At 35.5% G+C, this 26,690-nt stretch overlaps 1 protein-coding gene across 6 annotated transcripts in view; it reads right to left on the bottom strand.

Moving 5' to 3' along the window:
* SLC4A4 (solute carrier family 4 member 4) overlaps positions 1-26,690 on the bottom strand; it is a 494,300-nt gene that overhangs the window by 73,358 nt on the left and 394,252 nt on the right. For all 6 annotated transcript variants that reach the window (XM_031664484.1, XM_031664486.1, XM_031664485.1 and 3 more), the window contains 2 exons: positions 18,017-18,087; positions 7,455-7,646 (listed from right to left, as the gene is read on the bottom strand). In XM_031664484.1, the coding sequence (XP_031520344.1) occupies positions 7,455-7,646; positions 18,017-18,087 (263 nt within the window). The remainder of the gene's footprint in view (positions 1-7,454; positions 7,647-18,016; positions 18,088-26,690) is intronic.

Below are 26,690 nucleotides of genomic sequence, written 5' to 3'. Positions count from 1 at the left end.
AGAAAACCAAATACCACAAGTTTTCACTTATAAGTGTGAGTGAAATGATGAGAACATACAGATACATTCAGAAAAAAAACCACAGTCTAGGGTCTGTTGGGAGGGGGAGGTGGGAAGAGGGAGAGAATCAGGAAGAAAAGCTAGTGGATGCTGGGCTTAATACTTGGGTGATGGAATGATCTGTGCAGCAAACCACCACGGCACAAATTTACCTATGTAACAAACCTGCACACCCTGCACATGTACCCTGAATTAAAATAAAGGTTGGATATTTTAAAAATACCAAAAAAGCAAAGATGAAAAAGAAAAATAATAATAACACCCCCCCCATGAAACACAGTTTTCAGTAGGAGGTCCAAAAAAAGAATATTTATAAAATAGATCAAAATATATTCAAAATAATGATCTTAAAGAAACTCAGAGAAATACTACAAAATACAAACAGTTCAGTGAATCTGGAAAAATAATTCATGATCTGAATGAAAAATTCAAAAAAGTGAAAGATACCATAAGAAAGAATCAAATGGAAATCTTGGAGATGAAGAATTCAGTGAAAGAAAGAAAAAAGTACAAATGAGAGCATCAAGAACAGACTAGATCAAGAAGATGAAAGAGTTCCTGAACTTGAAGACATGTTTTGAATTAACCCCGTCAAGTCAGAGGAAAAAATAAATAAGAATTAAGTGAATAAATCTTTGCATTATATGTGCGAAAGTGAGAGAAGAGACAAATAAAATAACAGATAACCTATTAAACAAAATAATGACTGAAAACTTCAAGGTCTTGGGAGAAATACAGACATCCTGATCCAAGAAGCTCAAAAGTTCCCAATTGGACTGAGCCCTAAACGATGTTCTCCAAGGCATATTAATACTCAAACTGTCAAAAGCTAAAGACAAAAAAAAGAATTCTATAAGCTGCAAGAGAAAAGCATCAAGTCACATATAAGAGAATCTCTATTAGACAATTAGCAGATTTCTCAGCAGAAATCTTGCCAGTCAGGAAAGAAGGGATAATATACTCAAAGCGTGGAAACAAAAACCAACTGTTAGCCAATACCACATCCAGCAAAGCTATAATAAAGATCTTTCCAGACAAGCAAAAGCTGAGGGAATTCATTATGGCTAGATCAGCCTTATAAAAAGTGCTTAAGAGCTACAACTGTAAACAAAAGGGTCATATTTATTAATCATGAAAATATAAAACTCACCAGTAGAGGTAAATTCATAATCAAATGCAGAATTTTAATGGTGCTACATAAATCTTTCAATCTCTAGCATGAAGGGTTAAACTTAAAATGGTCAAAAACAAGAAAAGCCATAATTAGCGACTAAGAAACACACAGTAGATAAGAAAGTAAATTAAGGTAACAAACATATAAATTGTGGGAGGGAGCAAAAAAGTCTAAAGTATTTTAACATGACCAAAGTTAAGTTGTTATCAGCTTAAAATAGAGTATTGTAATTACAAGACTCATTATGTTAGCCCCATGGCAACCACAAAGATAGAAATTACAGCAGATAAACACATGAGAAAGGGAAAAGAAACAAAGCTTAACACCAAACCACAGAGGTAAACAACAAGAGAGGAAGAAAGGAACAAAGGATATTAAAATAATCAAAGTACAATTAACAAAATGATAGGAGTAAGTCCTTACTTATCAATAAAAACCTTGAATGTAAATGACTTAAGTTCTCCATTGAAAAGATACAGAGGGAATGAATGGATGAAAAAAAAAAAAAAGATCAAACTATAGTTTGCCTACTAGAGATCCCCTCACTTATTAAGGACAAACAGACTGCAAATGAAAGGATGGAAAAAGCTACTGCACGCAAATGGAAACCAAAAGTGAGCAGAGGTATCCATATAAAATATACTTTAAGTCAAAAACTGTAAAAAGTGACAAAGAAGGTCATTATATAATAATAAAAGAATCAATTCCACAAGAAGATAAAACAATTATAAATCTATATGCACCTAATCACAGAGTACACAAATATATAAAGTAAAAATTATTATTAGATCTAAAGGGAGAAACAGAAGACAATACAATAATAGTAAATTTTAATACCCCATTTTCAACAACGGACAGATCATCTATACAGAAAATCAACAAGGAACGTTGGACTTCAGTTGCACCATACATCAAATGGACCTAACAGACCTTTGCAGAATATTCCATCCAACTGCTACAGAATACACATTCTTCTCAATTGCATACGTAACATTCTCCAGGATAGATCATATGCTAGGCTATAAAACTAGTCTTAGAAAATTTAAGAAAACAGAGATCATATCAAGTATCTTTTCTGACCACAATGATATAAAACTATAAATTAATAATAAGGAAAACTTTGAAACCTTTACAAACACATGGAAGTTTATGCTCCTGAATATGTATGCTACTAAATAACCAATGTGTAAGTGAACAAATTAAAAATGAAATTAATAAATTTGAGAAAAATGAGAATGGATATATATCATACCAAAACCCATGGGACACAACAAAAGCAGTTCTAAGAGTTAAATTTATAGCAATAAATGACTACATCAAAAGAAGATTTCTAATAAACAGCCTAAGGAAACATGTCAAGGAGCTAGAAAGACAAAAACAAACTAAACTCAAAACTGTCAGAAAGAAGGAAATAATAAGACTCAAAGAAGAAAGACTAAGACAAATAAAAAAAAATCAACAAAACTAAAAGTTGAGGTTTCTTTAAAGATAAACAAAATCAGCCAGGGTGCAGTGGCTCACACCAGTAACCCCAGCACTGTGGGAGGCCGAGGCGGGTGGATTACTTGAGGTCAAGAGTTCAAAATGAGTCTGTTCAACATGGCGAAACCCCATCTCCACAAAAAATACAAAAATTAGTTGGGTGCGGTGGCACAGGCCTGTAATCCCAGTTACTCAGGAGGCTGAGGCACGAGAATCCCTTGAACCCAGGAGGCTGAGGTTACAGTGAGCTGAGATGGCTCCACTGCTCTCTAGCCTGGGCAACAGAGCAAGACTCCATCTCAAAAATAAAATAGCCTGGGCGTGGTGGCTTATGCCTGTAATCCCAGCACTTTGAGAGGCCAAGGCGGGGGGAACACGAGGTCAGGAGATCGAGACCATCTGGCTAATATGGTAAAACCCCATCTTTACTAAAAATACAAAAAATTAGCCAGGTGTGGTGGCACGCCCCTGTAGTCCCAGCTGCCTGGGAGGCTGAGGCAGGAGAATCATTTGAACCTGGGAGGCAGAGGTTGCAGTGAGCTGAGATGGTGCCACTGCGCTCCAGCCTGGGTGACAGAGCAAGACTCCATCTCAAACACACACAAAAAATAATTAATTAATTAATTTAATTAAAAATATAAATAAATAAATAATGATAAGCAAAACCAACAATCCAATAGCTAGGCTAAAAAAAAAGAAGACTGAAATAAATAAAGTCAGTGATTAAAAAGAGACATTACACCTGATAACAAGGAAATACAAAAAAAAAACTCTAAGAGATATTTATGAACAATTATACAACAACAAACTAAATAACCGAGAAGAAATGGGTAAATTCCTAGACACATACAACCTACGAAAGGAAGGAAAGGAAGAAGTTAAATTGTCTCTGTTAGCAGACAACATGATCTTATGTAAAGACTCCACCAAAAAATATTTTTAAAGTAACAAAAAATTAAGTAAAGTTGCAGAATATAAAATCAACATACAATTCAGCAGAGTTTCTATAGACCAACAACAACCTATCTGGAAAAAAAAAAATCACAGTCCCACTTACAATAGCTACAAAAGAATAAAATACTTAAGAATAAATTTAACCAGGGAGGTGAATGTGCTATGCTTTGAAAATTATAAAGAATTGATGAAAGATACTGAAGAAGACAGGAGTAAATGGAAAGATATCCTGTATTCATGAATTTGAAGAACTGGTATTATTAAAAAGTCCATACTACCAAAGCAATCTACTGATTCAAAGCAAACCCTATCCAAATTCCAATGATATGTTTTATATAAATAGAAAAAGTAATCCTAAATTTGTATCAAATCACAAAAGACCCCAAATAGCCAAACCAATCTTGAGCAAAAAGAAGAAAGCTGGAAGTATCACACTATCTTATTTCAAAATCTACTACAAAACTCTAGCAATCAAAACAGCATGGTAGTGGTAGAAAAACAGACATGTAGACCAATGGGATAGAATAGAGTCTAGGAATAAATCCATGCATTTGTGGCCAACTGATTTTCAACAAAAATGCCAAGAACACACAACGGGGTAACAGCCGTCTCTTCAATAAATGTTGTTAGAACTAGATATCCAAATGCAGAAGAATGAAATTAGACCCTCATCTCATAACATATACAACAATCAATTCAAAATGGATTAAGGCCAGGCAGGATGGCTCACACCTGTAATCCTTGCACTTTGGGAGGCCAAGGTGAGTGGATCACAAGGTCAGGAGTTCAAGACCAGCCTGGCCAAGATGGTGAAACCCCATCTCTACTAAAAATACAAAAAAAGAAAATAGCCAGGGATTAAAGACTTAAATATAAGACCTGAAACTGTAAAACTATTAAAAGAAAACAAAAAGGAAAAGCTCCATGACATTAGTCTGGGCAAAGATTATTGTTAACATCAAATAACCTAACATTATACTTCAACATAAGGTTATTTTTTGACAACAAAAGCAAATATAGACAAACAGGACTGCATCAAACTAAAACTGAACAGCAAAGAAAATAATCAACAGAGTGAAGAGAGAATCTGTGGAATGGGAGAATATATTTGCAAACCATACATCCAATAAGGGGTTAATAACCAAAATATATAAGGAACTCAAACAACTCCATAATAAGAAAACAAAAAACTCACCTAATATATAGACAGAGGACCTGAATAGATGTTTTTACAAAAGACAACACATAAATGGCCAAAAAAATAAGAAAAAATGCTCAACATCATGAAGTATCAAGGAACTACAAATTAAATCCACAATGAGATATGACCTCACACCTGTTAGGATGGTTATTATCAAAAAGACAAAAGGTAAGTGTTGGTGATTTTGTGGAGAAAAGGTAACCCTTGTACACTGTTGGTGGGAATGAAAATTAGAACAGTCATTGCAGAAAACATTATGGAAGTTTCCCCCAAAAATAAAAACCAGAACTACTATAGGATCCAGCAACCCTACTTCTGCGTATATATCCAAAAGAAATGAAATTATGATCTCAAAGAGATATAAATACTCTCATGTTCTTTGTAGCATTATTCACAATAGCCAAGATATGGAATCAACCTAAGTGTTCATCAACAGATGAATAAAGAAAATGTGGCACACATAAACAATGGAATACTATCCAGCCTTAAAACAAAGGAAATTCTGTCATTAGCAATAATTTGGATAAACCTGGAGGACTTTATGTGAAGGGAAATTAGCCAAGAACAGAATGACAAACAAATGTGATCTCACTTACATGTGAAACCTAAAATATCAAACTCATATAAGTAGATAGTAGAATGGTGCCTACTGGAGGCAGGGAATGGGAGGATATTGGTCAAAGGGTACAAAGTATCAGACAAGAGGAATAAGTCTTTGAGACCCACTGCACAGCATAATGACTATAGCTAATAATAATGTGTTGTATATTTTAAACTTGCTAAAAGAGTAGGTTTAAAATGTTCTCATCACAAAAGTGATAAGTATGTGAGGTTACGGATATGTTAATTAGCTTGCTTTAATCATTCCACAACATATACATATGTCACATTGTACTCCAGAAATATATAGTTTACATTATTGTTGATCAATTAAGATTTTAAAACTTAGGAAAAGGATCTCCATTCATCTCAAGGTGGAAACCAGTTTATTTTGCCAATTATGACTTATAAGTGCTTCACAAATTTTTCACTTTTCCACTCACTATACTTAAATTATATCAGACTTTGGCAGGTGGTGATGATTTACAAAGTATAAGCCAAAAATATAAACAAACAAAACCCAAGATGCCCAATAAATTAGTAATTAAGAAGGAAAAACCTCAAGAGAAAAAAAAAAATTATTCTCAAAGACTTTTACCCAGGAATCTGTTCTACACAAAACTCATACAATTGAAAAGGTGTATCAAGAAAGCACATTTCCCAGTGTCTTTAAGAACAGGCAGTTAATCTGAATGTGTGAAATAGCCAATTCTTAAACAATAAAGAGTTGGGAAAATAGTAACTATTTGCAAAGCAATAGTTAGTTAATAGTTAGGCTATTACCAAAAGCCTTAAGTAAGAGAGAGCGACAGAGAGAGAGCGAGCGCAGGTATGTACACACACTGTGGGCTAAACAAAGAATGGCTGTGCGTTGAATTCTTTCTGCCTGTGGATCACCAGCTTGTAATGCCCATGTTAAGCAGACTATGTTGAATGCTTCTTCCTACATTTCACTTTGTGGAAATTTTTCATTCCTTGGGCTATCTACTTTAGACATTTCATTATCAACCCTTCCATTTACTTTCAATTTTGTAAGAAGAATCAGAGAGTCAAAAATTTTCTAGGTGAAAGTAAATATATTTTCATTTCCTAGGAACTGGAAAAAAGAATTTCATCAAGTGCATCTCATATTTTAAAATGCTTCTATTCCTTTTACACATAATGCAGGAAGAGCTATTTCATGAGATGTCAGCTGTATAGAGCAGGTCACTGATATAAATCAGGTGTAATCAAGATTGCCTAAGAAACACTGACGTCCTAAACACTAAGAACTGAACTGTAAAGCAAAGGATTATCTTAGTTTGATTCTGCAAGCAAAAAACCAAAATGCCATTAACTAAATGTTAGTCTTTTCTTGTAGTATTTCCATGAACCCACAGTTTTGACTAAGCTCACTCAGGCATTTTAATGGGAGACAGGATGTTTGCACAACCCAGTTTAATTATCTGTTTCTCTGTACTATGGCATTCATCATTACAGAAAGGAAAGTTTGGCTCATATGACAGTCATATCTTATACCAATACTTGTGTAACAACACAATTTAAGTTTACTCTCACAACCCATAATTCAAGTACTAAAATACTCAAACGTACAGCTGCTGAAGAAATTCTACAACATGGAAATTCCTGATAAACATGAAGAGTTTTTGATTATGTACTTAAACACTATGAATGTAAAAGGTATTTTCTTCACTCATGCATTTTTAGATATAATTCGTCTCATTTTTTTTCCTTTCATCACATTCAGAATTATGAGAGATATATGACAGAATTATGTGAGCAAGTCCTTGGAAGGTTTTCCAAAGCTTGACTAGACTTATGTTAATAAGTATGCACATGAACAAAGATTGAAGTGTAATTTTTAAAATGCACAAAATTATATCGAACACGTTGAATTATAGGTGCCTTTTTAACCTTGCAAAGTTGTATTATTGTTGATACAGTGTAAATCCAATGAAAATGATTTAAAGCTCAGGTACTTACTGTGGTTGGAAAATAAGGACTAGTTTTGAATTTTTTCAGAGCCATGGAAGAGGTGTAGGTTCCCAAGAAGAGGATAAAAGACATGAGTGTAATATCAGGAACAAAATTACAGTTGTTCCCCACGAGGTTTCCTCCATGTTTCAAACACTCCTTCTTCGACAAAAATGCCCAGTCAAAGGTAGTATTATGGTACTGAAGAAGAAAAACATTAAAATTTTTCTAGAGAACAATGACATATAAAAAGCAGCCTTTGATACTTGATGAGCTATATAGGAATTATACTAAAAGTTTCTAGAAAACAGTCTGAAAATGAGCACTGGAGGGTGAAACTTGATGAGTTGCTGATGGACTAACAGATAAGATGGGCCAAGAGGGTGGCAATTATTGAAAATACAATGAGAATGATGCAATTTGTTACCTAGTTTGGGCAACAGCCTTAAAATCGCCCACTTGTTCAACAGAAACCACAAAGTACTTCTTTCCTGCATGCTTTCCTGAGAGTAACTGAGACACATTAATATTCTAAGTCTCAAAATGTAAGACTCTCTAAAACACTTTTCTTTTTCAAAAAGTACTTACCTTTGTAAGGCACAGCTTCTTATGTGTCTACCTGATGGCCCTATGGTTAACGCTCTAAAAGTTGTAATAGGTTAACTACTCACCGAGCTCTTTCACAAGTATTCTGTTTCTTTTCTAAATAACTAGGGACTGGTGATTTAAGCAATTAAACTGCAAAAATGTGGATGGTCCCTGCTTTTTCAATTGCATATTCTAATAAAGTATAGATTTTTTTCTTCTTGACTCTAGGTCAGCATTATGAGCACCTGTTCTTGGTATGTGCTGTGATGCCTTTAAGGCTATGTAGTTGTGTATGGAATATTCATCTCCGTGTTACATGGCCTCAAACATATGGTCAGTTTTCATGAATGGCTGTTGCAGAGTCAGTGCTGTGCTTCCCTCTAGCAACTCACTTCTGTTTCTATTTTTGTTTCTAATACATAGGAGAATCCTTTTGCTAGCATAGTAGATAGGGCCAGCACACCCATCCCCCAGCTGCTCTCAATACTAGCTGCTCTTAATTCATAGCTGTCTTCTTCTCTAGAGAACTGCCATTAGCCATTTCAGAGCCACCTCACCTGCAGTGTAGTGCCTTCTCATAGCCGATTACTGACCAATGCTAACCAGGGTTTAAAACTAGACGCTCTTTGTCTCCAGGTGAGAGCAACCCTATGCACAATTTATGCTCCAGAGCTCCCATGAGATCAGGCTGAAGTGAAACTCAGCTGAAACCACATCCTTGTTTAACTCCTTCCCTGTCTTATACTGTTCCTCTCAATCTGTTTTTATTGAGACCACTGTCTCAACAAAGTCACATGCACCCAAAATCCCTATATCTGAATCTGCTTCTATAACAGCCGACTTACTTGAATTATTAGTCAACCAAAAGTTAATGGCCTCTAAGCCTAAGAAACTTTCTCTAAAATATCAGGGTTTGGAGGAAACTTGAATGATTTCATCAGATTTCTCATCCTTAGTATTCAATAGTCCTGAAAGATGACCATTCATTCTCTGCCTGAACATTTTATGTGATGAGCAGTCTCCTGGTTGCTCATCCCCTTGCTTAATAAAATTTCTGCACAGATCTCCCTTATACTGATATTTGAATCTCCTTAAATACCCTTTAACTAAGTTTCTTTTGCTATACAAAACACTTTCTTGCATACTGTGACAATCTGGCTCTTTCCTGAGGAGAGATTTTCAAAATCATACCTATCTAAATGTATGTCAATGTGGTTGAGTGGAAGGGACTGGGTGTCTCAGCTTAGAAACATTCTAAATACCCGTAACTTATTCCTCTTAGGTCCAGGGCTAATGGATATATCATATGCTATCAGAAGAGTTATTTGAAAACACCTTGCAAATAAATGCGTAAAGATAAATTTCTCCTGTCCTTTGCAGACAAGAGTTCTACCTCACACCAAACACATCATCAGTGTCTTTTACTGTTCAATGAATTCTCATGATATGGGTAATATAGTCATAAAGGAAGAATCTCTGGCCAGAAAGAGTTAAATTTTTTATAGAGCTCAAAAGGTAAAGTGCTTACATAAGTCAATAAAAAACAAAATATATATCTTTCCCTGAAATATTTTTCCTATAGAAGCTTCAACTTGTAAACAGCTGAACTGCATTCTTGCTTTTATCAAACTTTGCTTCTGAAAGGTGATTAATCATATCTTATTTTGCTTTCGAGATTTCTGCATATGGGTGTTTATAGCACCATATATTTAAAGTTTAGAAGTCATAATAGGTAACAGGTTTCTTTGTTTTAAAGTCAGCAAAAATTTAACATAATTTTACTTCAGCACTTTAATACCAGCAGAATTCTTCTCTATAACTAGAGTTGCCCACAGATAAGTTGCATTAAAGCAATCCTGACAGGAAGTTCTATTGATTTTCTTACAGAGATTCAGGTTGAGGTGAAGACTACACAGATGTACATGAAATGACAGACATATTTTCTTGCTTACATCAACTTAAAATGCCAAATGATCAGTATTTTGTAAGCCTCAAATGATTCTTTGTATCATTACCCAGAAACCTGAGTCTCCAAATACCACCTTTCATTAAGGACTTCAGTATAAAAACTGTAGGTGGCATGCATATATCTCAGCATATCTGGCATTTCAGAATACAAAGTTTTCTACTCCCATAAAACTTAAACTCTAGCTAATAAACAATTCTATTTAGATATCACTGAAAATACATCTATATTATCTGTATTATTTCAATGTTATTATTCCATACAAACCGATGTCAGTGAAGGCTAATTCCATAAAACTTCAGGCAGAGTTCATTTCACAAACAAACTTACCTATGTCCACTGCTACCCCCGATGTTCAAGCCACTATTGTCTCCTCTGGTCTTAATGCAGGAGATCCTTAACTCATCTCACTGCTACTGCCTTCTAGCCCTTACAAGTGATTCTCACATCTCTATGGTTTTGATCTTTATTTCCTATGCAAAAATCTATACATACTGTTTAAATGGTTAAATCAGAACTTTAAGAACAAGACAGTCCTGGCATGGTGGCTCACATCTGTAATCCCAGCATTTAGGGGGCTCAAGGCAGGAGGATCACTTGAAACCAGGAATTTGAGACTAGCCTGGGCAACATAGCAAGACCTCATCTCCATTAATTTTTTTTTTTTTTAATTAGCCAGGCTCAGTGGTGCGTGCCTGTGGTCCTAGCTACTCTGGAGACTGAAGCAGGAGGATCACTTGAGCCCAGGAGTTTGATGTTACAGTGAGCTATGATTGTGCTGCTATATGCCAGCCTGAGCAGCAGAGCAAGATCCTGTCTCTGAAGAAAACAAAGAACAAGACAAATGGGAACATAATCTCAGAAGTCCTTTCTGGCTGTTAGGATTCTTTTAGCACATTATCTGTTTTGCTTATGATGCTTGTAATGTTTTGTTACAATTACATTGTAGTTTCCTCAATAATCACTGTTGTAAGTTTGAACATATTCAGAGAAATATCTAATGGGTCTGAGACCTGAATCTAGGAGAGATGTCAAGTTTAGAGACATCTACTTAGGAGTCATCAGGAAAGAGCTGATCATTGTAGTAGTAAGACAATAAAACTACAAGGGAAAAATGTGCAGGAAAAAAAGAGAGTCAAACATCTAGGGTATCCACAATGGAAGTGAAGATACCACAAAACACTATGAAAAAGTCATCAGAGTGATGGGTAAAAGAAGTACAATAAGCTGAGAAATGTGTGGGAGTGAAAAAATTGCAACAGCAATTACAGACTATTTTTTCAAGAATTATACAGTAACAAAAGAATAGGTTAGAATATGCAAATCGCAAGGTTAAGACAAGTTCTTTGGGGTTGGCAAAAACTTTTGAGGTGTTTGTAGTGGATGAGAAATAATCTGGTTATGGGGATGAAAAGGAAAAGAGATTGATGGGAAATGCAAGAGTGGAGAAAGCAGAGAGAGAGAGAGAGAAATGAACCAGGACTTAGTAACTGTTTGGACTGAGGATGGATAAAAGCTAAAAATCATAAAGGTATAGTGCCTGAGGACCAAAGGGACTGTGCATCAATAAGAAGAAAAAAAAAAAAAGAAAAGAGCAGAGCAAGACACTAGCAGAATTCCATTTGGTATACATTAGGTACCGAAGAAATCACTGTTGATTGAACAAATGAAATCTCTCATCACATCTGGAATATATGACATGTTCAAGGAAGATATCTACCAATTTATCTACTCTTTTTATCTGGAGGACAAAATTAAATTAAAATAAACTTCCAGTCCAGAGTTGCTGGGTAAAATGTAGGATGCCCAGTTACATTTGAATTTCAGGTAAACAACAAATAGTATTTTCAGTATAAGTGCTTCATATGTAACATTTAGGACATATTTATACTAAAAATTATTCAATATTTATTTAAAATTCATCTGTAACTGGGCACGCTTTATTTTTGTTTGCTAAATATGGCAACACTATTTCAATGAGATATAGAATATTTTGAGTAACAGTCACATCTAGAAAATAGAAAAATGTGGCCACAAGAAAACAGAAAATGCACTGGGACCTAAGTGCATGAAAGAACTAATGTAACCTTTACTGGTGCGATAAAGAGAAATAAAACAACAACTTTTAAAACTTTCCCTAGAGAAATAAAGCATTTAACTTAAATATTAACTAATAATATAAGCCAGTAAAGGAAAGTATCTAAATGAGCGGTATGAAGATCAGATGATCAGAAGAGGGAATAATCATCTTGAGTACAGAAAAAAAAAAACAAAACTTAAACTAAGCCCTAAAAGGGTTTTTGCAGAACTCTCATATTCAAAAGGCAGCAGGAGTAACAGTAGAAGGACAGCGAAACTGTAACAAAAGGGAATAAAAGTGACAAACTTTAGATGTGTATTTCTTTCTGCATTGGCAGCAAAAAAAGAGGTAAAGTATTAGAGAGAGAGAGACATCATAAGCAAAGATGCTGATATGGGGACATATAATGCTTCATTCCGCTTTAAAGACTTACTGAATGCTCACCTTTGTGGAGGATCTAACAGTGAATAGACCAGATGCGTTAAGCAGATTGTTTAGGTAAATGGGTACTGGGGGAAAAGGTTTAAAGAAAATGAGATCAAGTTGCTGAGGATCTTAACTGCAGTAAATCTCATGAAAAGGGATTTCAATCTATTTTTTGAAATATCTTTTTCAAGTGAATTACCCTGTTATACTGAGTGGATCTGCTCACAATTCTTAAAGAATGCATACTAAAGGATTTATTTTAAAATTTAAAAGACCACAGCATCCTCCCTAAAGGAAAAAGTGGGGGATATATGAGACAGGATGAACAAAACGTTCAAAGCCATCGAGACTAGGTGATGTGTATATGAGGCTTTACTGCATTATTCTATTTTAGTGCATATTTAAAATTTTCCATAATACTTTTAAAAGTAGGAACGTGTAATCTTCAAGGAGATTTAAGGACAGAATGGTTTTTACACTTGACTTTCTCGGTGGGAGAAAATCACAAGGATGCTTTGCACAGGAAGATTAATATGACATTTCATTTCCCATTAAATGAATGTTAATTCCTAGAATCATCATGAAGGTTCTTAGTCCCATGATTAACAGTATCTCTGGGTAGTATAATAAGTAATAATAATAAAAATAATAATTAAAGGTTCTGTATTACAGTAGATCCTCAAAGTCATCAATAGGTTCATGGAAACTGCAACTTGAAGCAAAATGATGTTTAACCGCACCAATTTTACCATAGGCTAATCACTATAAACAAGAGTTAAGTCCCTATGGCATATTCCTGGTCACAAAAACATCACCAAACTTCAAAATAAGGATCAAAACGTTTCTAATATTAAATGTTAAAATAAATGTGAGCTATACATACATTTAAGAAAGATTAATAAAAATAACTAAGGTAATTATTATCATTCGAGGTCAGGGTTGTGAGTGGCCAGAGCCTATCCCGGCAGCTCAGGGTGCAAAGCAGGAACTATCCCTAGACAGGACACTATCCCATCACAGGGTGCCCTCACACACACACACCCACACTCAGTCTGACCGGGAAATTAAGACATGCCAGTGAACCTAATATGCATGTGTTTGGGATGTGGAAGGAAACCAGAGTGCCTAGTGGAAACCCATGCAGACATGAGGAGAACATGCAAACTCCACACAGGCAGTAGCATGAGAATCGATTTCTCTTTTTTCATCAACGTTATAATGAAACGGTGTTATCTGAGGACCTGCTGTTCCCCTTTTGAGTACCAACTGATAAAATATGTGCTTTTAAAAATATAAATGACAGTGATACCACTAATAAAAGCCTCGAGGTTAACTTGTTGATGTACTTATTTAGACTTTTTCCCCCAAAGTGGTGAGCCAGATTTGCAGTAATCTGAAGTCTTACCTTATCATCTACAGCATGCATTTGAGTTACAGTTGTCTGTACCATTATAAGATATCAAGATGAATTAGTTGTTTTGCTTGTGATTAGGATTATAGAAAATTATAAGAGGCCATCACTCCCATCCTAACAACCAAGGAAGCAAGATACCCTATAAAAATCACAGTTTTAAAAAACTCACCATTAAGATGCGGAAAGAAGTCAAACATTTAATTGTTTTTAAAAAAGTATTTTTTGTTTTATTATTTATTTATTTTTAAGATATTAATACATAGTCTCACTGTTGCTCAGTCTGGTGTGCAGTGGCATGATATAGCTCACTATAACCCTACAGGTGTGGGCCATCATGCCCAACTAATTTTTCTATTAATGAATTTTTAATGGCTACATGTAGACTTGGGTGACAGAGCAGAATTCAGGAGTCCTAGGCATAGATCAAGTCTGCACCCACTCACCAGACTTTCTCATGGTCTTTGCCAAGTGCACGGGTAATACACGTTTAAGACTGGAGGTTGCACAGGAAAGCTAAAAGTTCTGCCTTAGATACATGGAGCCTCTCTTAAGCTTAAGGAAGCCACTTTCTTAAGATGGGAGACAGAGAAGCAGAGCTGAGAGAAACCTCTCTGAGGCATTCAACCACTTTGGAAAGGGCTCAGGTATCTTGCCTTCTGAAGGTGAGGGGCAGAGTATTTGGGCAAAGAAAGATCCCCCAAAAAGAAAACTGGGGTATCAAAAAAAATACAGCAGTCCATGGGACCTTCTGGTATGATGGAAATGTTCTGTATCTTGTATGGATGGTGGTTATAACTGTGTATTTTAAAGTATGCCTCAATTAAAAAAACAAACAAACAAGGAATCTGATGTGAAAAACAAAATACTAACTGATCCTTTCAATCACCTCCTCAGAAGAAACTGACATTCGATTTTGAAATCTGGTGTCTCACTCAGAGAGCTGGAAACTGTAAGCCAACAGGTATTAATGCTCATTATCTAGATACAGTGTGAACAAGCTGTGGCTAGTTTTAAAGGTTTACAGGAATCTTTTAAGGAATCTGGTTTGCAAGTTGAAGGGATATACCCAGTAAGAAATCGATAGAAAAACTGGAGAAAGCAAGAAGAAATAAAGACACCATTCCAACAATAAACGGAAATTTTAAAACCTGCCTTTTTATCTTGAGACATAGTTATCCTAGAGTTCTAATCCTAAACACTCTAATACCCCTCTCTCCTGCTCTTTCCCCTGAAACACATCTCTACTACCATGAAAAAGAAAGCTTGTCTTCATGCTAGTGAAGCTGAAGGGAGAAGACCTTCCTTCCTCTGACAGATGTACTGAGGGCCTGTGAGAGCAAGCCTTGCTGGCTCCAGGGGATGCATGTCACTTTTCCTGTACCTTCTCTCACAATCTAATTATGGCTGAAATGAAAAAAGGAAAATTAAGTCCTGATGATTGTGTGTCCTAGGAAAGGTTCAGGATAAGAGAGCCAGCTAGCATGACCAAGCAGACAGAGGACGCAGTAGCCTCTCAGAAGATGGCACTCCCAATTTTCTCTCTCCATTAGACTTCTGAGTTATGGAGCCGGCAGGACCTAATCAAATGATAATACCTAGAAAGAACAGTAACAATACCTAACACTGACTGAGAGATGACTACATGCCATCCACTATGCTAAGTTCTGCCTATCTATGAAGTTGACACTTACAGTACCTTTGAGATAAGTACTATTAGCATCCCAATGTTGCAAATGGGCAACTGAGACGGTTCCACAGCCTGTTAAGTCGTGGAGCCCAGTACCTGAAACCAAGCGGTCTGACACAAGAACTCACTATCTATAAGTTCCTCTACATGAAACACTATGCTGCTCCCTGAAAGAATAGAAACAAGGCAGATTCTAGAGCCAGAAAACCCTGAGTTCAAATCCTCATTTTACCATATACTTGTAATATGGTCTTTGGAAGGTCAGTTAACTTTTCTAAGTCTCTGTTTCATCTATAAAATAGAGGTAACATCTAATAACTCACAAAGTGATTGTGAGAATTATAGACAATTACTGTGAAGAGTCTGGCACCTAGTAGGTACCTCAATAATTGATCATTATGATTGATGGTAATAAATCATATTTGTTTAAAACTCATTTCTGAGTTATTTACCGTGTGTGTATACACAACATATAAATATAGGTATTGATATAAATGAAAAAGGATAAACGAAGGATAAAAGTTGGCCTTCATGACCACACACACACACACACACACACTTTTTCCCCTAACTTCTTTCACATTTTAATTAAGGTATGCAATTGATGCACACGAAGGGATTGCTGCCCTGGAATATGGGGCATCTACAGGAACTGGAAGGGTAAACATTGCCGTTTGTGTACACTGAAGCATCATGGCATTCCAGAAATGGCACCAGTCTAGGAACCACCCAGACTTCAGTTCAAATCTTTGTTCTACGAATACATGGCTATGTGACCTAAAGCAAGAAAGGTGATTTACCCTCTGAAGCTTCAGTTTCTCTCATGTATAAAATAGAAGTAATTAACCCTGGTAGTGTATGTTGATGGTGATAGCACATATTAAGGTCTATAATGATGAGAATATGTGTAACATATGTGGTCTCTAGTAGGTGCTCTATAAATAGTAGCTAAGTTGAAATGATATTATGCCTCTATGTCTCTATCATAGTCATACTAGAAGTCAATCAGAACTTCCATTTTTTTCATGAACCTTATTGTAACACTTTGTTTTAACACATATCAATTACTGGAGTCTCTGCCAGGACTTGCCCAAAGACAGGGCTTAAAAGTTCATTAATTTTAATGATTCCCTTGATTAGTTACAAAAAGAATTAAGTTAGATAATTTCTTTTTTTAAGTCAGTGGAAGTCAGTGTTTCATTAATATTTATTACAAATTAACTTATGTTTTATTAATTATATTTTATTAACTATATTTTAATTAAAATATATAATTAAATTATAGTTTATCAATTATATTTTTACTAGAAGAATTGTGAATAAAATTCTTTCAAATCTAGAAGGAGGTAGTTTTCCCTGTATTTAGGCAAGACCTTTTAGGCAATAGGCTGACCAGCTGAAAGACTGAAAGCTGAACTCCTTTCTGTATGCATGGGGTAAAACATATACACATACTTTTTCACACACACAGTATCAAACATAGAAGAAATAGAGAGGTAAGGTTTGAGGAAAGCCAGAGAAGACTTTAACAGCAAAAAAAGCAATCAAGAGAGCCACAGAATATAAAAACAAAAAAGAGGGTCACATGAGAGTTGCCCAGGAAAGATACAAAACATCATCTTTGAAAGGGATGTTAGGGCACTCACTACATAATATCTGTAGAAATGTCCGGGTCTCCTGAGAGACGGGCACTCTATCAATACAAGGTATTATGGCTTCTGTCTTTATAACTGAAAGATTGATATTCTTTGGTAAGATTCCATGTTCAGCATAGAAGGCGCACAATTGGAAGTCTGAAACAGCACTTTCCCCTTTTTCTCCAACACAAAAGCCTCCTTCCAGTGTGTGACCTTCCATGCAAAACAGCTCATTTTTAAAGCTTAGTTCCAGTCTCCTAAAGATCCTTGGTTACAAGCCATGGGAAAGGATATCATGTGACAGAGGCACAGTCCTTTCTAAGTGACAGGGGAAAGGTCCTGCTACAATCACTCTTAGTGAAGAGAACACAGCACCATTTGGTTAGTAAGAATTCTTAACCATACGAGAAACAGAGAGAGGATACTGTGCTCTCATTTTCCAACTTCTCACATTTTCCCTTGTGAAAATATTTCGAGGTTACAATTAATGTGATGTGGCAGTTAAATTCCTAAGAAGTTTTAAAAAGCATGTTATAGAAGTAAATATTGGCTTCAGCTTTTTTAAGGCCAAAAAAAAAAAAAAAACCAAAAGTGCTGACTAGAGCAAAGGAAAGTGGTTTTTTTTTTCCTATCCCTCCACTGTCAATAATTATTACATAAGTGTTGATGCCAGAATTGCTGAATGGTAGAAGACATCATATATTATAGGTATTATAAACAAGTACACAATATGCAGTCAGTGTGAAGGTATTTTAAAATAGTAAGTCACTTACCATGTCAGTAGAAGAAATAGTTGGCGAATACTCTGGGGCCAGTGTGGTGTCATTAGATATTGAGATATTAGCTGTAAGCAAAAGACAATTATTTTATACTATAAAACAAAAACAGAAAAAGACCTTAAATACATAATTAGATATTTTTAAAAGCAGGACTAGGCAGTAAAAATGTCTTTAATAACAACATAAGAGCACAATGAATTTTTATTTATTTTAAATGTGTTCACCTTTCACGTACATAAAACAAAGATTTGGACACATCTGCTGTGGACACATTTTGGACACAGCTGCTGTGCTCTAATCTGATAAGAAATGATGATGAATAATTCAAAGAGAGGGTATTAAAATTTGTTTCAGGTTTCAAAAAAAAAGATAAATGAAACTTCCCTGATACTACAAGGTACTCAATATATTTTGTCTAGTGGAACAAGAGCTGTTCATAATTGATTAAGTTAATCACTGGCTTCAGAATGTACAGGAAAATCTCCCATATTGAAGCTTTACTAATTAAGACTTAAATAATTTATAGTTTTGGGAAATTTCGACAGTGTATGAGAACGGTTATCTTTTTAACATGTGTGAAAACAAAATAAAGTACTAAATAATGTAAATATAATGGAGATGAATATTTAATCTAATTTTAAAAATTATTTTCATACAATTTGGCATCATTTATAGGTTTAAGATGGCACTTGAAGAATAACCTAATGTATTAAACCAACCTTCCTCTTGGAAAACTTTTGTTCCATTTTTAAAATTTTATGTGTCTGAAAATTAAAACATAGTATTTAAAAAGTATTCTATAAGTAAAATATTTTTTCTTTATCAGATAAGCCTTTTTCCTATTTTGTGAAGCTTTAGATATTATAAAATAAACTATTAGATCATATTCCTAATATATAGAAATATAAAACAACACATCAGGGTTTTTATTTGTTTGTTTGTTTAGGGTCCCACAGTTTATTAAACATCTGAATTGCTAGCTACTGTTTGGTCCCTACTCCAGTCCCTCTGAGCCACTAGCTTGCCTTTTCAGCTTGCCATGCTTCAAGTCCTGCCTATATAAACCTTTAAGAAGAAACACGCAGGTTTTGATAGCTGATGTTAGAATATGAGATCCATAAGGGAGGAACAGAAGAAGCTTATCTCGTTCACTGTTTTTCCCTAAAACCTACCCAGTGTAGCTCTTAACAGGAACTCAAAAATATTTGTTTACTGTCAATAAAGGAAGTTAGAAAAGAGGGCATTTCATGACTAAAAATGAGAATGAGAGCAGATAAATTGGGGAAAAAAAGCAACAAGGAAAACAAACTAAAAGAGAGAAAATATTTAGCTTGAGCCCTACTTTTGGTCAATTTTGGAATTCACTCTGATCTTTCAAGACTTTAGATTGTAAAACTGTTAACCTAAAGCTAGCTGTTGCCAGAGTTTCTCTATTTCAGCAGTAAAGGAAGTACATGTGCATATTATCTGTGTTCTTATTCTCTCTGTTTCATTACAGATCACAGAGGGAATTAAAATAGGCTGAAGCACATCAAAAAGCTAATCCACCATGATCAGGCAGGCTTTATCCCTGGGATGCAAGGTTGGTTCAACATATGCAAATCAATAAATGTGATTCATCACATAAGCAGAACTAAAGAAAAAAATACGAGATTATCTCAACAGATGCAGAAAAGGCTTTGGATAAAGTTCAACATCCATTCATGTTAAAAAACACTCTCAACAAACTAAGTATTGAAGGAACATACTTCAAAATAATAACAGCCATATATGACAAACCCACAGCCAACATCATATTGAATGGGCAAAACCTGGAAGCATTGAAAACCCCTTGAAAATCTGTACAAGACAAGGATACCGTCTCTCACCACTCCTATTCAACATAGTATTGGAAGTCCTGGCCAGGGCAATCAAGCAAGAGAAAGAAATAAAGAGCATTCAAATAGGAAGAGAGGAAGTCAAACTATCCCTGTTTGCAGACAACATGATCCCATATCTAGAAAACCCCACAGTCTCAGCCCAAAAGCTTCTTAAGCTGATAAATAACTTCAGCAAAGTCCCAGGATACAAAACCAATGTGCAAAAATCACTAGCATTCCTATATATTAACAACAATCAGGAACAAACTCCCATTCACAACTGCCACAAAAAAGAATAAATGCCTAGGGAATACAGCTAACCAGGGAGATGAACAATCTCTACAAGGAGAACCACAAACCACTGCTAAAGAAAACAGAAATGACACAAACAATGGAAAAACATCCTATGCTCATGGATAAGAAGAATCAATATTGTTAAAATGGCTATACTGCTCCTAGTAATTTATATATTCAATGTTATTCCTATTTAACCACCATTGAGATTCTTCACAGAAGTAGAAAAAACTATTTTAAAATTTATATGAAACCAAAAAAGAGCCCGAATAGCCAAAATGAACAAGGCTGGAGGCATCATGTTACCCAACTTCAAACTATACTACCTGGCTCTAGTAACAAAAACAGAATGGTACTGGTACAAAAACTGACACACAGACCTATGGATCAGAATAGAGAATCCAGAAATAAGACTGCACATCTACAACTATCTGATCTTCAACAAACCTGACAAAAAGAAGCAATGGGGGAAAGGATTCCCTATTCAATAAATAGTACTGGGATAACTGGCTGATCATAAGCAGAAAATTGAAACTGGACCTCTTCCTTATGCAATATACAAAAATTAACTCAAGATGGATTAAATACTTAAATGTAAAACCCAAGACTATAAAAACCCTAGAAGACAACGTAGATAATACCATTCAGGACACAGGCATGGGAAAAGATTTCATGACAAAGATGCCAAAAGCAACTGCAACAAAAGCAAAAATTGACAAATGGAATTTAATTAAACTAAAGAGCTTCTGAACAGCAAAATAAACTATCAACAGAGTAAACAAACAACGTACAGTATGGAAGGATATTTTTGCAAACTATGCATCTGACAAAGGCCTAATATCCAGTATCTAAAAGGAACTTAAACAAATTTACAAGAAAAAAAAAAACAAACAGCCTTATTAAAAAGTGGGCTAAGGACATGAACAGACACTTTTCAAAAGAAGACATACATGCAGCCAATAATCATAGGAAAAAAAAAAAGCTCAACATCAATGATCATTAGAGAAATGCAAATCAAAACCACAATGAGATATTCTTCACACAAGTCAGAATGGCTATTACTAAAATGTCAAAAAAAACAAAAACAAAAACAAAAAAACAGATGCTGGTGAGATTGTAGAGAAAAAGGAACACTTATACACTGTTGGTGGGAGTATAAATTAATTCAATCATTGTGGAAGACAGTGTGGCGATTCCTCAAAGACCTAGAGAGAAATAACATTTGACCCAGTCATCCCATCACCGGGTATATACCCAACGGAATACAAATTGTTCTATTATAAAGACACACGTACACCCATGTTCACTGTAGCACTATTCCTAACAGCAAAAACATAGAATAAACTTAACTGCCCATCAATGATAGACTGGATAAAGAAAAGGTGGTACATAACACCATGGAATACTATGCAGCCATAAAAGGAATGAGATCATGCCCTTTGCAGGGACATGGATGGAACTGGAGGCCATTATCCTTAGCAAACTAATGCAGGAACAGAAAACCAAATACTCCCTGTTCTCACTTATGAACGAGAGCTAAATAATGAGAGCACATGGACACATAGAGGGGAACAACACACTCTGGGGCCTATTAGATGGTGGAGAGTGGGAGGAGGAAGAGGATCAGGAAAAACAACTAATGGGTACTTGGCTTAATACTTGGGTGATGAAATAATCTTTAAAACAATCCCCCATGACACACATATAGCTATGGAACAAACCTGCACATGTACCCCAAACTTAAATGAAAGTTAAAAAAACAAAAACAAAAATAGGCTAAATGATGTTTGGCCTAAACAACAAAGCCAAATGAATCCATTCTCAAAAGGAAGATGTTAGTAAATAGTTACTAAGAAAATCTAGGTTTGTATTACTATGTTGTTCTAAAAAGCTGAAAGAACATTTTCTTATATTGTATTTCTTCATTTGAAAACATTCTAGAGCACATATGGGTGTACTTTTATACCCATTTCATATTGGATGAGACTCTGAAGCTTACTATGCCAGGTTACTTCCCCAGGGTTAGAGTTTATCAGAAGCAGAGTTGGTAGCAAGACCTCCTTCAGCATTCTTTCTTCTCCTATGCAGCATTTCTAACCATCAATATCAGGTGATTTATGTGGCCACAGAATTCAAGGTGAGATAGTACTTGCCAGTGTTCGATGATGTGACTCTCAACTGTGACCTGAAATGTCTGATCTGTCTGAGCTTTTGAGGAAAAGCAGCATATGTGAAATTACAGATACTATTTGGATGGTGTTGAGAAGCTTCCCTTCTTGAGCTAGATTCTTTAATGCAATTTTATCAGCTTCTTGTCACGAGAGTTTGAGGGTCTTTTTGCAACACACTTTTCTGCATAAAAACAAGGAGTAAAGACTGAGGAGGAAAGATAGTCAAGGCTCTTTCTTCATGAAATGAATGATGGATAATAAAGGCCAGGGGTGTAGTAAAACAGGATTGTAATCTGAACCGTTAGTAGCTGCTCTCAAATTTCGGATAAGCATCAATTCTGCTCATTTAAATTCCTTTTAGAATTTCAATTTTTTCCCCTAAGACAAGCTATTAAAGCACATTGGCTCTCAAAATCCTAAAAGACCAGCATCAAAAGGAGAGTAAAAAGTATATAACACGTTCCCTACTTATTTTAATAAGCATCTGCTTCAGAAGAAAGACTTGAAAATAAATACATTTAAAAAGCACTTTCATAAATGCATACTGGCAGGGTATGTTAGACTCCATAAACAAGATTAAAAGTAAATTTCTTTAGGCTCACAGAAAAGAAGATGATCAATCCCAATTGGAAGCTTGGTCTACAAGAACCATTGGTTATCATTTGGATCCAGGTGCAAATATTTTGGCAACCAATTGCAGAATGATCCATATATATGGAATCTGCAATCTCCTTAATTAGGATTCTGGAAAAGTCAAATGGGAAAACTAAAATACTCCACACTGTCTCTCCCATTTGCTCAGCATCCTGGCTCATGAGGCAAAGAAACCCTTTGCCCTGGGAATCTGGCTAATTTAGATTTAGCCAATTATCACTGGGACAATCTCTGTTTCATACTGGCTTTCAGGGAGCTTCCACAGGTTGATCGTTTTCCATACTTGGATTTTCATATCTCATTTCTCCTTCCCATGTATCAGATTTTAGCTGATTTTCCGGAATGAGGGAATGAATATTCTAAGTGAGAGACCTTTTAAAATGTATCTGTGGCTTTTCCTTCTTAGCCTATTTATACCAAAATTATTTTGTGTGTGAAAAATCAGACCTCGGCGATGACCTTGAGCAGTAGGATATAAATAACTCCCACCAGCTTAGCATTCCAATAATGGAACACTAGGCATTTAAGCTGACTTCTTCTTTATGTTTAATGAGAGATTTAGAGAAAGAACAAGGGGATCAAGCATGGCTGCAGTTGTGGGAGCTGTGAGAGAAAAAAGGAGGTGACATCCACATGTCAGTGTTGGCATACCTCTTGCATAGGGGAATATCTATTGCACTGTTAAAGGTTGTCCCTCTTTATCTTCTAGTGACCCGGCCTCAGGAACTACCCCAAGGCTCCTCTGCTGTACACATTAGCAGGAACTGTACCATAAGGAACAGGTACGAACTCACGTGAGACTGTGAGGTCAAGTGTAAGCAACAATTGGTCACTAAGGCCATAGCTGTCTGCTTTTATGTATAACCTAATACAATGTGGAGAAGGGAGTACCAGGATTGGGCTTGAATTCTAGACCCAGCAACTTCTGAGCACAGTACCCTTAAGCTCCCTCACCGCATAATCTTGAGGAGTTACTTCCCACCTCTTGACCACATGTCCCTCATTTGTAAAACTGGATTTGAAACCAACTACCTCATAAGGTTACTGTGCAGATTAAATAACACAATGTAGGCAAAATTGTAAACACAGTGTCCAGTATCAGGATAGATCTAAATAAATGGCAGCTAAGATTACTCCTAGCTGTGACCTGCAGAAAGCAGACCTTGTCCCTGGAATGAATGCCAGCTATCTCTCAAGATTTATGCGATGGTTAAATATACATACATAATGTTATTAAGATATAGTTGATTAAAATCCCCTAGTAAAATGTCTGGCACTTGGATGGTACTTAATAAATATTAGTCTAATCTGAACCTGTGCCCCCAACATGGCTTCTTAGGGTTATAATAATATGGCACTAATTAACCTGATGTGAACAAGAAAAACTTTAAGACTATTTTCCATGATAATACAACTCTAAAGTTTTATTCTGTTACATTTAAGAAACATCTTAAGGCAATTAAGTAACTAGAAAATAGATAAAGGATAAAATTAAATAAGCTCTGCCACACGGTCATGTCAGATTTATTTAAGGATTCTGGATAACTTGAGCACACTGTACCTTTTGATTAAGTCAAACATGTATGCTTTTAATTCCTAGGTCAATAAAGGCAACAAAAGGTAAAAATGGCTTTTAAGGGAAGACAAAATAAATTAGGAAAACTGGGAGAAGTAGCTTATAGAGAAATTATTTGCCACTATCTCAGTCTTAAGTCTTAAAACAGATAAAATCAGCAGTAAGTTTTTCTTTGTTTTTTTCTTATTATCCTTTTAGTTTTCCCAAGTATCTTCAGCAAGCCTTAATGCTTGAGATTTTCACCACAACTAGGCAAGTTCAAGTTGTATATTCTTTAATCTACAGGCACTATTCACAAGTTCACCTACGATGTTGTGCTGGAAGTTAAAGAGCTGAGCTACTGTGGAGATATTAAGATGAATATATTTAAGCTGCATGGTGGCATGCACCTGTAGTCCTAGCTACAAAGGAGGCTGAGGTGGGAGGATCATTTGAGCCCAGCAGTTTAAAGTTGCACTGAGCTATGATCGTGCCACTGCATTCCAGTTTGGGTGACAGAGCAAGACCCCACCAAAAAAAGAAAAAAAAGATAGGTATATTTTGTCACCAATTTCACAAAAACTTCTCTCTCATACCCACCCATCATTACATTTTGGAGATGTGTTATAGACATTACTGTGGGGAAACTTTTACAAATCTGCTTTTATATAAACCCAAAACAGAGAATTTTCCAGGTCTGATGACAATCCCATTTTCTGATTCCTGCAAGCATTATGCAGAAACTGCTGAAACATAGGTTAAGACATGAAAAGAAAACAAAATGATGGGTCTCTTCCAAAACACTATTACCATAGATGATAAAATGTCAACTGTGCCGGTAAAGGATTCTCACAAATGCAAGCCTGAGGGATGCTACAGCAGCAGAACTTGTACTTCCTTGTTTTACCATTAGTTTATTATTTAAACCTACTTCATAAAGAGGGAATGGCACACAATAAAAATAAAATCACATATATTATGTATATAGTTCATGGAAGGTAAGTTAGGATGATCTTTTATTTTCTAATTTTCTCTTAATGGGCTTTCTAATTATAAAACACATATTGACTATAATATGGGAACACAGGGGATGCAATCCAGCAGTTCTTTTCAATGGTTATAACATATTGGTGCACAACGCTTATTAATATATTAGAAAAATTATGTAGAAACAAATGATGTTGAAACTCTAGTGACAACTATTTTAGAGCATCTAGAAGCCTCCTTATGCTGTGAATGACAAAAAGGTATGGAAATGGAAGCCATGGCTACTTCTCGTCACTAGGCTTGGTCTAACAGTTTCATACCAGGAAAAAAGCCAACTTTTACTTGAAGATAATATACACAGGGATGCACTTGGTTCCTGAGAAAGAATTTACTCACCTTACTCATGCATCTATTATTAAGCATGTTCTCCTGGAACAGTCAACAATAAATCAATAAAATATATCCCTTTTGTTAACAATATAGTGTCTGTCCCTTTGAGGCTATTTTTCTTACTTTTATAGTTCATTATTTCTAGCAGTTTCTTTTCCCTCAGGATGTAAAACTGACACCTGGTCAGAAAATTTTCTTTGACCCTTTTCAAAATACTAACGTGCCTCGAGTATATACTCACTGCAAGATTTACACATTAGGCAAATGAACAGAGGTATTAGAGTAGAAATGTATTTCTAAAGTTTGGATTAAATGAAACTCTCATTTTTGTTCATTCAAAAAGCAATTAACACTATTTAAAAAAACAATACATTTTATAATATATGTGTGTATGTGTGTGTATCCTACTTCACTGCAAGTAGCACAATTCTTTTTTTTAATATTATACTTTAAATTCTGGGATACCTGTGCAGAATGTGCAGGTTTGTTACACACGTATACATGTGCCATGGTGGTCTGCTGCACCCATCAACTCATTATTAGGTATTTCTCCTAATGCTATCCCTCCCCTTCCCCCCAACCCCCTGACAGGCCCCGGTGTGTGACGTTCCCCTCCTGTGCCCATATGTTCTCATTGTTCAACTCCCACTTATGAGAGAGAACATGTGGTGTTTGGTTTTCTATTCCTGTGTTAGTTTGCTGAGAATAATGGTTTCCGGCTTCATCCATGTCCCTGCAAAGGACATGAACTCATTCTT

Source organism: Papio anubis, chromosome 3 (genome assembly GCF_008728515.1).
Source record: "Papio anubis isolate 15944 chromosome 3, Panubis1.0, whole genome shotgun sequence".
NCBI lineage: Eukaryota > Metazoa > Chordata > Mammalia > Primates > Cercopithecidae > Papio > Papio anubis.
This window is presented reverse-complemented; position numbering and strand designations above follow the sequence as displayed.